Below are 14,330 nucleotides of genomic sequence, written 5' to 3'. Positions count from 1 at the left end.
GGGCAACCTGCCTCGACAAAGTATTTTGAACGGTCTATGTGTTGAGTGTTCGCAACTATATGTTCCGTTTGCAGCATTCGTATACGTATGTAGTTTGGCATGTCGTCTGTACTCAGTTGTGCGATTATGCACGTTCTCTTTTCTTTCGCGGTAGCTGTTGTTATAATCGATGTAATAATCTCAGAAATCACCCCTTTATTTTTGATACTGTGGAACAGGCAATGTGGTTTCGGCGTTTGGCAATCAGCTCATCCCCAAGCAGATGGGGTGGGTTATGTGTCACGGTAGTGGTATACCAGACTGAGTTTGACTCTGGAACAGTTGACGTCATGGAACAACTGTTTGGGGTACCCCTGACAATTTTGAATTGATACTAGTAATTACTAGTAACTGTATTTATCTACTTGTGCGTTTGAGGACCTTGTGTGTTATCTTTTGCTTGTGCTGTTAGTTGTTTCGTGCTCCCCTTCTGTTACGCTGATGTTGCGTTGGTATGTACTGGAATTTTGTTACAGACATATACATGTATATGGTATCAATTTGTACGTTTAACAGATGTGTGGTACTGTTGGCAATCAGCTTATCTCCAAGCAAATCGCGTGGGTTATATCGTGTTGTGTAATGCAAAAACAGCTGTCGTACTACGTGAACAGCTGACGTTGTGCACCAACTGACAATTTTCAAAATTTTTCATTTGGTGTTGTTCTTTTTGAGACGCTGACTTTGCTGTTGATGCGTACAGGATTGTGTAAAGGACATTTGGCAGTAAGGTCCATTAACTTTTAAGTAGGTTTTTGGTAGAAGTCAATGTGATGTGTTCTGTATGTGATATAAAGGTAATGTCACACACCACAGAGGACATCACAACCAATAGATCTGAAACCATAATTACGTCAGAATATGTTACCCACGGTCACTTGTTTTAAGTTGTGATTTTGCATTCATGTGATAATAGATGTTGTCATACAATACCAATTAGTGAATCAATCTTTGGCATTTTGCAAAAATATTCATAATTATCAGTTATGATGACAGAATCCACATATACTGTAAAAACCCGAATTGTTTGAAATTGAAATCTCTTCTCGTCTTGAATTTAATGCCTTATGTATGTTACCATATACTGTAAATGCCTTTAAGTTAGCAGAGATTCAATTTCGAGGTAGCGGGAAAATGGACTTTTCGCGGTGGTTTTAATTTCACGGTAGCACCATGCACAGTAGTCTCTTACTGCTGGAAAAAAGGTTGTGGTAGTTTTAAATTTGCGATGAAGCCGCCTCCGCGAAAATTAAACCACTGTGAAAGATTCTGCATTTACAGTACATGTAGGTCAGTAATTCAAATGCCACCAAGATCAAAGTCTTCAGATCAAGTGTTGAGTCCATTCTGCTCTACGGTTCAGATTCATGGTCCTTAACCAAAACCCTTTGCAAGAAACTTGACGGGAACTATACCCGGCTCCTTCGTGCCACCTTGAATGTTGACTGGAAGAGTCATACCACCAACACACAACTCTACAATGGCCTGCCACGGATTACCAGTCATCCGCGACCGATGCCTGGCCCTTGCCAGTCACATCATGCGCCACGACGAGATGGCCGGAAGGGTTCTGCTCTGGCGGCCTGACGACAAGAGAAGACGTGGCCGACCATCCCTGACTCTTAAGAGGGTGATTGAGGAAGATGTTGGCCTCCAAGACGGAGACCTCCTGTCTGTCATCAAGGACAGAGCCGCCTGGAGGAACTTTATTGTGTCACCGGAAGGATGACCTGAACTGAACTGAGGTCAGTTATTGATTGATGCTCAACTTCTTCAGTATATCAATGTGCAATGCAATATTCTAAGCATAATATTGTAATCATCATTCGCATATAAATTTTACCAATATTAGAATAGAGCAATACGGTGCACTGTGTACGATAATTGTATCCATGTATTTTCACAGCAATTCAGTTTTATGGCTGTGCGATGTGTTGCTTGTGTCAATGTAGCCAGATTTAATCGAGCTTCTTAGGCGCATCCTACAAGCTTCGGATAGCGGAGTTTACGTTACACAGACTAGTGTCCATGTTAAGTAGACCAATCATATAAAAATTTTGTTCTTTGTAGTTGCTCAAATATTTTGTCATCAAAAGTTGTAAGTGAACTTACAACTTATTCAAATCACTTGTATCTAATTGAAACTTACAATTTGATCAGAGCTACAGGCCACATTACTAAGCTTTGAGAAATGCTACCCATATCTGAACACAATATCTGTTTATCTAGTTATTTGCAGTGGCCTTCATATCTAATCCTTTCTTGGCTTATTATGCAGAAGAGCCAGACCATACTGCTTTTAAGACTGATGACCACTTTAATCTGCCCAAGTAACAAGTTATTACTTACACAGGTGGCCAGGTGCAGTGTCATGACTACACCTGGAAAGAGTGCCATAAACATCTTACACTTTAATATATCGTGGCAACTGCCAGACATGAAACACATTAAAAACTACTATTCCTAACTGTACATAACTATCAAAGTGACAAAGATCTAAGACTAAGACTGTATTTCATTTCATAACCAGGAGGAAGTTAACTTGCATTATACTTTGCTACTTTATGGTGATAGAAAGACCAGGGAAGGTGCTGGGTATATACATTGTGATGTGCAAAAAAGAAACTGTTCTAAACAAATAATACAACGGCCTAGAAGTTCATATTCTGTTATTTCCAAAATGCATAACGTCCATAAAACACACCTGAAACAAACACCACTGACAAACTTCATGGAAATAGCTTGTTCATAATTAACATGGTTTTGCCCAACCTTAATCTGAGTAGTTTAGTACAAAGAAATAAAATCAAACAATTTACAAATGGACAACATGGATGAGGATGCAACCTCATCTCTGCTGAGTCCTGAACAATGAAACGTGTTTCTCAGAGGGTACTTAAGGTACATGTACCGTATGATGTACGTGTACTAGCTATGAGATCAGCTGATGTGTAGTGAAGTCCATCAAAGCATAAAGTCAGGATCACTGGAATCACCCTCTTCATCATCATCATCACTGTCCATAGTCACCACCTATGAAAGGTTAAGGATACGTACCTAAAAAAAAATTAACTATACTAGGTTTTACCTCCATAATGTTGCCATTGAGTCCTGGCCTGGGGAAATGTCAGCAAGTGAATCTGTCTGATTATACAATATGTAAAGATTAATGTATCTTATTGTATTGTTTATGAAGTTGGGAAGCAGGGAGAAGGTTTACAACATCCTTCACAGTACTGTATGGACTCTCTATCATTGTGACTTTAATGCCAAAACTAGTCACCATATGGTGCCATAGTTGAAAACCAAAAGCATGCCAAATACAATGTTTTAGTACAGATCAAAGGATACTCTTCTCCTCTTTCTTCTCTGCCGCCTCTTTGCAGGTTTGGGGGTTGTCTTTTCTTTGGGTGGTCTTCCTCGTCTTGATTTCAGGACTGCTGAAGACTTTTCACTCACCTGCTGATTTTCATAAAACCAATTTCAAAGTAGGATTAAAATGTTCTCATTCAAAGTAGGATTAAAATGCTTTTGTTCTTAAATAGTCGCTTTACACACTGCCTCAAAAATTCGGGAACGGGTTTTCTGCGCGTTAAAAAATTAAGTTGTGCATTTAGAAATTCTTAGGCAGAAAAATGTGACCCCATTATATGATTTTACATCTGTTACCTGAATTTTGGGTTTGAAAAGCCCCTAATTTTTAGGTCCCTTGGGAATAGGCTAATTTGCATATCCAGAAGATTTCAAAATCACTTGAATAAGACACAAATACATGGAAAAATTACTAGTGTAAGGCTTTATATCATAAGATATAACTGCTTGAGGCTTTTTTCCATTCTACAAGCTTCATTTCATCTTTTCTCAAGCAGATTGTTTCACATGCAAATATCAACCTTTGTTGCGCGTTAAAACTTAATGTTTAAAAATCACTTTAAACTCCTGGAAAGGGATATTTGTACTCTAGAATGCAACAAGATGATACTTAATTTCATTTTGTGTTATCTTCTTCAAGCTTTTAAGTTTAAAACTGCAAAAAAGTTTTCAAATCCCCAGGGAATCAGCTAATTTGCATATTTTAACGCGCATGTTTTTAACGCGCAAGTTTTAACACGAAAATTTTAACGCGCACAAAACCCCAACCCAAAAATTCTGAATCTGTAAAAATGACATCCTCCTGAAGTCTCATGTTAACAAGCCACAAGCATAGCTTCTTGAAGACTGGGAAATTGATGGAAGGTCACATCACTTCAATTGTCCGACAGAAGCTAACAGCAGGGCATGTTGCATGTTGCTAACACATGTTGCTAACACATGCCCAGCCACCCTATATGACACATCTCCGATGACCTGCTACAGTCATACCTCGTAGATTTGGGATTTTCATTGCTCTGAATTGTGGTAGGACTTGTTGAAAGCAATTAATCATCTACTAACAATAAAATGATTATTTCACTTGTCATTTACATGTATAGTAGAATAGAAGCTGTATTTGTACCTGTCCCTCAGCTTTAGTGCCTGAACCCTCCTTCCCCTCCACCTCTGTCTCCTGACCCTGGTTATCCTCTGCCTCAGTTCCTAAGGATAGAATCATTACATGAAAACAACCCATCCATGGTCCTCACCACTTCCAATCCAAGGCAATAGCTACAACCCACTGGGACAGCACTCAGCGCTTCCCAAGCAACAGTTAGTGTCAGTATGGACAATGACTGATTCTTGCATGTTTTATTTGCAAATTGTGTCATACAAAAAATGGCAACTGATGAAATTTCCTTACTATTTGTGTGGTTAAGTTAAGTAAGCCAAAAAGCTAGCTGTTAAGCAGCCTTTATGCACCTGTTTTGTAATTGCAGCTGCATGTATGAATTTTCTGTGAATTGAAGTGCAATCCAGAACTAAAATGTTTCGTTAAATCCAGAGCTAAGAAAATAGAAGCAGAAATCAAGAGAATACATGTGAAAGTCCGCCATGACAGAACATCCTTGTGTAAAGGACTGGGCCAAAGTCATATACATTGTACATTGTATATGGTGCACATGTATTATAGTCAGGCACACACAATAGATCTAGGAGGCTATCTGGATCAGGAAGTTAGGTCATGAACAGAATCCTTGCAACACTACCTGGAGCAAGGAGCATATTCTGACTCTGAGGCAGGTACATGCACATGTACATGTACCTGCAGCTGGGATGTTAGTATTGTTACTGAAACATCAGTCAGGTTATTACCAGCCAAAAAAGACACACACTCACAGACTACTGCATGCACATACAAATTCCATAAATTGTAAAAGGGACCGTACGGCATTTAGCGAGGGGGGGAGGGCCGGTCGCCAGAGGGGGGAGGGCCAAGCAAAAAAATATTGAGCCAGGGGGAGGGCCTAGCAAAAATTTTTTGACTTGGGGGGAGGGCCAAGCAAAAAAAATTGCTTGGTCTACCAGCAAAACGTGTCCCTTAAAATCCAAGAAATTGCGTTTCAGAGGGTCAAGATTTCAAAAATTTTTTTGACCTCCGCAAGGGATCGCGCGCCCAAAGGTCGGCGCTGAACACAACAGTGAAAATGCGGTGTAAGGGGCAGGGCTTATGCATCGCCCTCGAAAACCTTTTTCACTTACAGAAATGTTATTAAACTCTAGATTGCCAGCAAAATTTACGCCTGGGGCCCTCAAAAAGTATGAAATGGCGTTTCAGAGCTCGAGGGTAATGATTTGCAAATTTCCCTGGATCCCTTTTGACGTGACCGGCCTCGCGCCTTTGGTGGCCGACATCGTGATAATGTGTTCAGGGGGATTTAATTTTGTCTTTCTAAAAAAAATGCCATTAAACTTTGCTTTGTTTGCCAGCAAAATATATCCCTCAAACTGCAGGAATTCGCTTTTAAGAGGGTCAAGATTTCAAAATTTCCCCGGACCTACCTTGCGATGCTTCGTGCCTTTGGCGCCAGACACGGGGACGTCGTAATCTCAAAAACTTGAAACCCTCGTGCTTTTTTAATAGAAATGTAATTGAACCAGCAAATTGCCCATCAAAATGCAATGCAGGAAATCGTGGCAAAAAAGCGTGGCATTTTCTAAAGATCTCTCACGCCCGCCGGCACCTAGAGAGAGGCGGCCGGTCGACTCCGTGCCTCGGAAAAATCAGCGTCTCTCGTCAGTGCCCCCCTCCCCACTACAGTTTTGGTTAGTCGAATCGTGCTGTCGTTTTTGTTGTCATTTTCTGCCCGATTTACTGTCAGTTAAAGCTTAGTTATTACCACCACAGAACCAAGAAAAAGTAAAAAATATATGTAAATTGAAAATAGTTCCCGTCAAGCCGCTCAGGCCCCGCAAGCAATGCGTAAAATAAGGGGGCGGGGCGCGCGCCGCTTCGTGGCGCAAATCTACTAGAAATCCAGGTACATGCTTTTCAGGTTTTGTTTGGATATCAAAACAATGAAATAATTTTAGTCGATAAAGCAAATATTTATGCCTCTATGAAACAGATATTTATCCCCCTATTAAGCAGATATTTTGAGCCATTCAGTTTCCCTTTTTACTAGGGGGTGAGAGATCGCTTCGCGATGAAAATCATGAAAAAGTATGACGCAAAGCACATTTCAATATTTTTTCAAAGTTGATACGAGGGGGAGGGCCTAGCAAAAAATTTTTGACTTGGGGGGAGGGCCTAGCAAAAAAAATTTGACCTGGGGGGAGGGCCTAGCAAAAAAATTTTGACCCGACCCTCTGGCGACCGGCCCTCCCCCCTTACTAAATGCCGTACGGTTCCTAAGGATTACTCAATGATTGACATTCTCTCAATTCAATGAATAATGAAGTTGACCTCACAGCTACCTTTGTCATTGATTGAGTTGCCTTCTTTTGTAGGTGTTATCTTGGTTCGGGACAATGTGGTTGACTCTCTCTCTGGCATCTCATCGTCATCCTCTGCTGGGTCTAGGCGCAACATCAGTTGTTTAAACTGAAATAAAATGATCAAACCAGACTTTCATTAGATCTGCAGAATCAAGAGCTTTCAATCAAAGCTGGCATTGGCAGCTAGACTGTGCTTGTATTATATCAGGAGTTGTATTGTGGTGTTGTGTTAAGGTATGGCAGTGGCCATCTGAAGAAACCATGCAAAATGTACAGCTTTTTTAGGGCCTGCAAACAAACATAAGGTAGACCAGCTCTAAATATTTCATGGAGGAATGAGGTTGCCAAACTTGTATTGCTATGCTTGTTTAAAGAAGCTTAAAGGGTGCTGTCGCCCCATGCCCTGACCATGTTTCCATTTACTCTAGACAGCAGATTCTCTGGCAAGCAAGAAATTCTGATTCACTAGGGAAGCTATTGTGTAACATGTGGCTAAATTTTTCTTCTTCAGAAGAACGGGCGAAAATCAATGGTGCAGGAATGTCATCTATAAAATTAAGTCAGTGTGGCCTGATCAAATATAATTCATGCAGTCTTCATTAAGGAGAGCATATAATATTATGATCATTTACACAATAGGCAAGCTTACTCATTCCCTTTACAACCATGATGCCCTAGGTGTCACTTTGGTCATGTTTGGTGTGGCATGAGGCCATGAGGTTAGATGAAAACTAAAACAAAATCTTAATTTCAAAGGTGGCTCTGATTTCAAGTTTCAGCACAGTATTTGAGTCTTTAATTTCCAGTGCTAAATTTTCATCTTTGTGGAAGGATTAACATTATCTTTAGTCACAAAATAAGCACATACTTTGTGTAAATCTACATCATTTACAGTACCAGTACTTCCGGTATGAAAATTGGGCCTACACCGTGGAAGAGGTTCATTAGTCACGTATGCATACATTTACCACAATTTTCTTCAACCAATTACTGTTTTGTAAAGGTACAGTACATACATGTACCTCCCAAATTTTCAATGTCTACCAGCACATCTTTGTCATGGGGAATGACCTGGCCTACACCGAATTGATTTTCACAGTACAGTACTGTTACACAGCCCTATTAAACATTGAGGTTCTACATACAATGCACAGAAATAATGCAAAGTTCCTTGCTTTGATTCTTTGCCTATGATGGATCAACACTAATACGATCCTTTGTGGCCTATGTCTTGATAACCTAAGCACTTACATCCAAGTAGTGTTCAATCAGGTGCCGTCTGGCTCCCTCATCCTCAGCAAAGTCAGGTGTATCTGCACACATGTAGTCCAGAACTGATTGAGGGCTGAACTTGGCAAGTGACCTACGGTTCAAGGACTTGTCATAGACCTTGGCCGCCTCCGTGGGAGAATATCGGTGACACTTGCTACAATAGTTAAAAGATAGAGTCATCATAGTTAAAAAGAGAGCAAAATAAAGCACTACTGTGATAATGACCAAGACTCTAGATCTGGAAGGGGACTTATAGACCACATTGATTAAATTTAAATCAATCTTTACCACTGGACGATACAATATTTATACAGATGCTCCAGTCATCCAGGAAATTGACAGATAAATCAATCTTTACTGCTATTCAATAAATATTGTACTGTAATATCCAGCAGGAAAGAATCAACATGACCTTAGATAATGATGGTAGTTTTTCAATGATGATTTAATGAAAACAATTACATTTTTTACAAATTAACATCATGATGGTGTTCATGAATTTTCAACTCAGTAACACGGTAGTAACACAAAACTTGGTCCTTGTATGACCCACCACCCCCTAATACTGTACAGTCCAACCTCTGTTGTGTTTAATCTCTTCCTACAAAAAAATACCCCTTGCAACATTTCCTCATGATAGGAAGTCTTTGGGTGCACCAACAACAATATTGGCACCAAACTCATCATCTTCTTATGAAGGTAATGAGCCATTTCCAAATCAAGGAATAGAATACTTCCTTTGTCAATGTACCTGCATTCTGAACCTGCTGACATGAAGTAATCTAGCGAGATGCTAAATGTTTGTGCACATTGCTTTGGTACTTCATTTGAAGTTAGTTCTTATGAAGGTAATGAGCCATTTCCAAATCAAGGAATAGAATACTTCCTTTGTCAATGTACCTGCATTCTGAACCTGCTGACATGAAGTAATCTAGCGAGATGCTAAATGTTTGTGCACATTGCTTTGGTACTTCATTTGAAGTTAGTCATTACAATAGCATTGACACTAGACCAGAACCCTATGAGAATACAAACCTGTCTGTAAAGCCATACAAGTCTTTCAGGTACTGCTTAAGCATCAAAAGGAGAATGCATCCATGAGCTTGGATGCAGCAGTCCAGCAAGGCTTTAGGGTCTGATGGAAACTGGGCTGTTATAGTCAAGGGCAATGAAAATGTTCATTAGTACACTAAAGATGTACAATCATTACATTGTATGTTGAATCTTAAACATGTCTTAACATATATTCTTACATGCCATATATAAACTCGGCACAAAAAGTTTCGCATAACAACTTTGGTTGATCATATTTCTAATGTTTCTGCATCAATTTCAATGTATGTTTTATCAATTAAAAGTTTGTGTGATTCCCTTTCCAATGGTATCAAACTTATTATGATTGTTAACTTATGAAACAAGCACGGGGCCTGTATACATGAGTGGGTCACCAAAAAAAAGTGCCCAAATTTCCCTGCTTGTGTTAAACACAGTATCGTCCTGCTGTTACTGGTGTGAGTGTCAGTGATTCAAACAATCCTATTTCTCGCGTCATGTTTGTTAAACAAAACATACAAGTTTGTTTTGGCACATCTGAGCAGAATATATCTGCCCTTTTGGCAGTTAAATGGCCAAATCAAAGCGTGGAGGCGACAAGGAGAGCCTCACGCTGACAAGGCAAGAGTAACTTTCAGCGTTTTGTGGTGGAGGCAGCGTCATCGTGGGGGGAGGTATAAACGCCATAGGAACAAGAGTTCGTAGACCTCAGGCCTGCATGAAATGTATTGGGTGTCTGTAGACCTATTGTGTATTTTTTTCCCTTTTTGTCCGTGTTTGCGTGGTTGGAAAATGTGCACCATGCAAAAGTCTGAAATTCCATTTTCGGAATGTGTAAGTTTGGCATGGATGAACATTACTTATTTTGGATTTCTTAACCATGTAACCAACCACAGTACCTTGAATTTGTTGAGACGACTTTTCCTACCTTTTTTTGTCTCAGATGGCCCTTGAAGTTATTCTGTCACATATGATATATTCAGTACTAATATCTTCCTATTTCAATGTACTGACCTAATGCAGCTGCTAAATCTCCTTAGTGTGGCAATGATATTCATTAAAGATTTATTCCTGGAGTGCTATAACACTTGACACTGGAAGGTTATTTGCATAATTTGACCAATTAAGTTTTTACAGTAGTTCCATAGACAACATAGAATAGTGGTAGCCCCCATCCAGCAGCAACAGTTAGTCCCCAGGGTGGTATGATATTTTTATTCAACCATCCAACTAAAACCTAAACCTAAGTGACAAAATGCAACAAACGATACCAAATTTAAACATAGAACAAAGCTTCTACCACTTAACCCTGTATGTACTATAGATTAAGCAGGCCCAAAAGTCAAGCGACCATGACTAGCCCCAAACTACAAATTACCTGCATACAATACGGAAATGGCATCCCCAAAGAAACAACAAGAAACACAGGAAGATAATATACATACCTTTCTCTTACACTCAAGCTCTATACATTTCTCCTCCACTTTAGAAAGTTGTATCTTCTTCTGATTGCCAAACAGGGTAAAGGAACTTGTACCAGAACTTTAAACTCGTTTTTTTTGTGTTCAACTTATGTAAGCAGGCCCTGTGCTCGTTTCATGAGTTTACAATCATAATATGTTTGATACCGTGGGAAAGGGAATCACACAAGCTTTCAATTGATATATAAAACATTGAAATTGATGCAGAAACATCAGAAATATGATCAACCAAAGTTTTTAAACTTTTTGTCGGCAAGCTCTGAAGTGACATTTTCAGCAGCAATACAGTCATCATTCTCTCTGAGCAAGTTTTACAAAGTGGCCTATGATCACATTTGATATTGAATTTGGGCAGAAGGTCATTGGCAGAATGATACTGGCTTTACAGTTTGCAATTAAACTAAATTAAAGTAGGGAGACTGAAAAGTGGTGCAGACACTAGTAAAAATCTAACCTAGTAGCTGGTCTTCCTCCAAGTCATCATCATCCACCATTGGCAGGATAGGAGACCCTGGCTCATCATCAGCACCTTCACTTTGATTTGTTGCCTTTTTAGTGGGATGTAGAGCCTACACATACACACAAACAAAATCACGTCTCATGGGCACATTGTTGAACTTTGTTCTACAATACATTCTACAATACAACTTTGTAAACACACTCGGTCCGCTACTGTCCTGATGAAAAATGCTACGCCACCATTTTTGAACTTGACCTTCCTTTTTGAAAACGCTACTTGGCATGTGCTCTGTTACAACCTGCGCAATTATGCACATTGTTTTTTTTTTTGGTAGATGTTCTTATCATTGATGTAATGATTTCAGAAATCACCCCTATAAGAGATGAAGAAGACCCTTATATTTGTGGTTCTGTAGAACAGGCCATGTGGTGCAGATGTCAGACTTTGGCTTTGAATTTCTAGCACATTGCATTGGTGATCAGCGCAAGACTTAATAAACAATTAGTACATACTTTGTTCACGTGTACTAGTAATATTAGGGCTTCATTTTCTTTCTTGTTTGTCGTTATTTATCCGTCTGGGACTGTCCATATCATTGACATAATATATATAATATTGTTCCAACTGACACGGCGAAAGCCATAAATATGCCAGAGTACGTTACCTACGGTCACTTGTCAGATCGAGGGTCATGCATCCACTGGTTCCAACCATAGTTTATGTTCAGAATTTTGTGCTAATCGACATTGGCACTTTGGCTGAAAGAGCCACAACTGTGGTAAGGTAAAATAACGTCACAGCCCCGCCTTCTTTTGCACCTTGCGAATAGCATGCTTTGCCAATCTCTCATCTCCAGACATCTCTATATCTCAGGGCTGCATGAGACGATGTTTATCTCCTGGCTTGGAAGGTGGGGTGTCGTGACAGAAAAGGCAAACATCGATTAAATTTGAAAACCTATTTTAGTTATGGAATTAAGATTTTTGGGGATAGAGTGGGTGATTTTTTTCCGGTCCCAACAAGTAAATCCTCGTTCAGAGACAGGTCTTGGTGATAGCACTGCACGTGGGTACCATTCTCACAGGATTAATTATTTTTAAATTCAATTTTGAACAAGGGTGATTATATGAGAAGTCCATTTTTTTTAGTGGAAGTGTTTTTGTACTGGTCAATTTTAAGTCGAAGTGCCTCATGAAGACTCCATACTCGAAAACGTTTTGAATCTTAATTTTCATTAAAAGATTCACTTTTGGAACAGGACATTTTTGCATGGGTTAGGAGATGGTTGAAATATGCTGTATTTGCCTGTCTAGTGCCATTAGCTTTATTTCGTAACTAAATTTTTCTATTCCATTTGTGCAACCTACCTCACGAAAAGATTGAAGAACATTAGCTCCTGTGACTGACAAAATGATGTCAACATGGTGTATGATAAACAAAGGCTCATCTTGAGTGGCATAAGGGAAGCAGGCTAGGTTGTCTGCCACATACAGCAGTATGTCCAGCTGGCACTGTGGATGATGCAAAGAAATAAATGATCACTTTCTAGGTAAATAAAAAAGTTACATAACATTATCACATAATTATTTAGGGGACTGGCCGGCATTTTAGGCTGATAAATGTCAATGATCACTCAGCTGATCATTGACATTTGTAAGTATAGCTTGAAACCAGGGCTTGAAACATTGAAAATTAGCTGCACCAGACAAATTTTACCTGTACCATTTAAACTTAGGAAGCATGGATCATATTAAAATTGTTCAGGAATCTTTGCTATTTTGAACAGTCAATGCAGCAAAGAACAATCCACATACATCTCATGCATATACACATACATCTACAACATAGGATATTTATGTACATACCACTGCAGTAAAACTAGTATGTTTTTTTCAGGTGCATAATGATGAAAGCTACAAATGTGCATTCGCACAACTTGATATCTACCAATTGTTTGGAGTTATTAGAAAATGACTTTTTTTAAATTAGACAATGTGATGTGCTTATGTTTGTAGATTTTATCACTATGTACATGGAAAAATAGTTTCATTGAAGTAGTTTGTACCTAAGTGCTGTATTTTCTGTCAGAAAAAAATGGTCAATAAAACTTTTTGATGTCATCCATATAATCTAATCTAGAATTCATACTCCAGCTATCATCAATGGAACAATGGAAGGTCAAAATGCCAATTTAGCCAGGGAGAAAACTTTTAAGTCCAAAAGTAGCAAGGGGCATTTTCTTTTCCACTGCGTCTTGTAAACTTGCTAAATGTGTAAAACTCACTGTCTCATCATCAAAGAGCTTGAGTAGGGATAAAAGGAGGGCCCTCCGGTGTTGTCGGTTGCATCGGACCAGGGAGTACAGATGTGAGCAAAGGGCTGTTGGAGATCGGTTCTCATCTTCTCGCATTCCTCGTACTATACAATCTCCATTCTGCAGATCAACATTCAAGATGCAATACTAACTCAAGCCCACAGTGTTATATGTATCTCAGGTCCGACTAAAAAAAAGACACATCAGCTGGCATGCAAAGTAAATACAAAATACACTCAGTCTGTCTTTCTATTTTCATCTAGGTTGCTCAAATTTCTTGTCCAAAGCCTGAAGGTACACAATGTCCTTTATACATGTATTAATTAGAAGCTCTATACGAGTGTTCTTAAGTAATGCAATTGTTGGTTTTATAACAGGCTCATTTCATTAATTGAATGAGTTGAAATTTGGCATATATCCTCTTGAGATTGAAGTATTTCAGTTTGTATTTCAGATTTTTTGAGTGACTGAGTTGAGTTCAAGATGACCAAATGCTTGGTAGCCCTTCAGGAGAAAACAGTGGAACAATGAACATAATTAATCATGTCCCTGACTCATTTTTAGCTATTGTAGGAGACTGTACATGCATAGGTATCAAGATGCATATCTCTGTACCCACATGCTTATTTTCATCTCTGAAATCCAATAATTTTTTTCGTTGATGGGGTGGATGTATTCAGGGCGGTCACCAGGTTTGTAGCATTCTTTCTCAATAACTAAGAGTAATCAGACTTAGCACACTTCTTGTTGTTCAAAATATTAACGACTGTAACAATTTTTTAAACAACTTTTATCAACAAACCACTTTTGGGCTATAAATCCAACTGCCTACATACATGTAATATCACAACTCAATCCA

General features: G+C 39.1%; 1 protein-coding gene across 4 annotated transcripts in view; it reads right to left on the bottom strand.

The window, feature by feature from the left end:
• Window positions 1-2,336: 2,336 nt before the first annotated feature.
• The window catches only part of LOC118431875 (nipped-B-like protein), an 86,119-nt gene continuing 74,125 nt past the window's right edge, over window positions 2,337-14,330 (bottom strand). For 3 of the 4 annotated variants that reach the window (XM_035843288.1, XM_035843290.1, XM_035843287.1), the window contains 9 exons: window positions 13,442-13,591; window positions 12,525-12,668; window positions 11,152-11,266; window positions 9,199-9,313; window positions 8,143-8,317; window positions 6,871-6,997; window positions 4,535-4,614; window positions 3,391-3,501; window positions 2,337-3,072 (listed from right to left, as the gene is read on the bottom strand). In XM_035843288.1, the coding sequence (XP_035699181.1) occupies window positions 3,004-3,072; window positions 3,391-3,501; window positions 4,535-4,614; window positions 6,871-6,997; window positions 8,143-8,317; window positions 9,199-9,313; window positions 11,152-11,266; window positions 12,525-12,668; window positions 13,442-13,591 (1,086 nt within the window). In that variant the 3' untranslated portion in view covers window positions 2,337-3,003. The remainder of the gene's footprint in view (window positions 3,073-3,390; window positions 3,502-4,534; window positions 4,615-6,870; window positions 6,998-8,142; window positions 8,318-9,198; window positions 9,314-11,151; window positions 11,267-12,524; window positions 12,669-13,441; window positions 13,592-14,330) is intronic. The other variant, XM_035843289.1, reaches the window with a different exon arrangement.

The sequence above is a fragment of the Branchiostoma floridae genome, chromosome 15 (genome assembly GCF_000003815.2).
Source record: "Branchiostoma floridae strain S238N-H82 chromosome 15, Bfl_VNyyK, whole genome shotgun sequence".
NCBI classification, from domain to species: domain Eukaryota; kingdom Metazoa; phylum Chordata; class Leptocardii; order Amphioxiformes; family Branchiostomatidae; genus Branchiostoma; species Branchiostoma floridae.
This window is presented reverse-complemented; position numbering and strand designations above follow the sequence as displayed.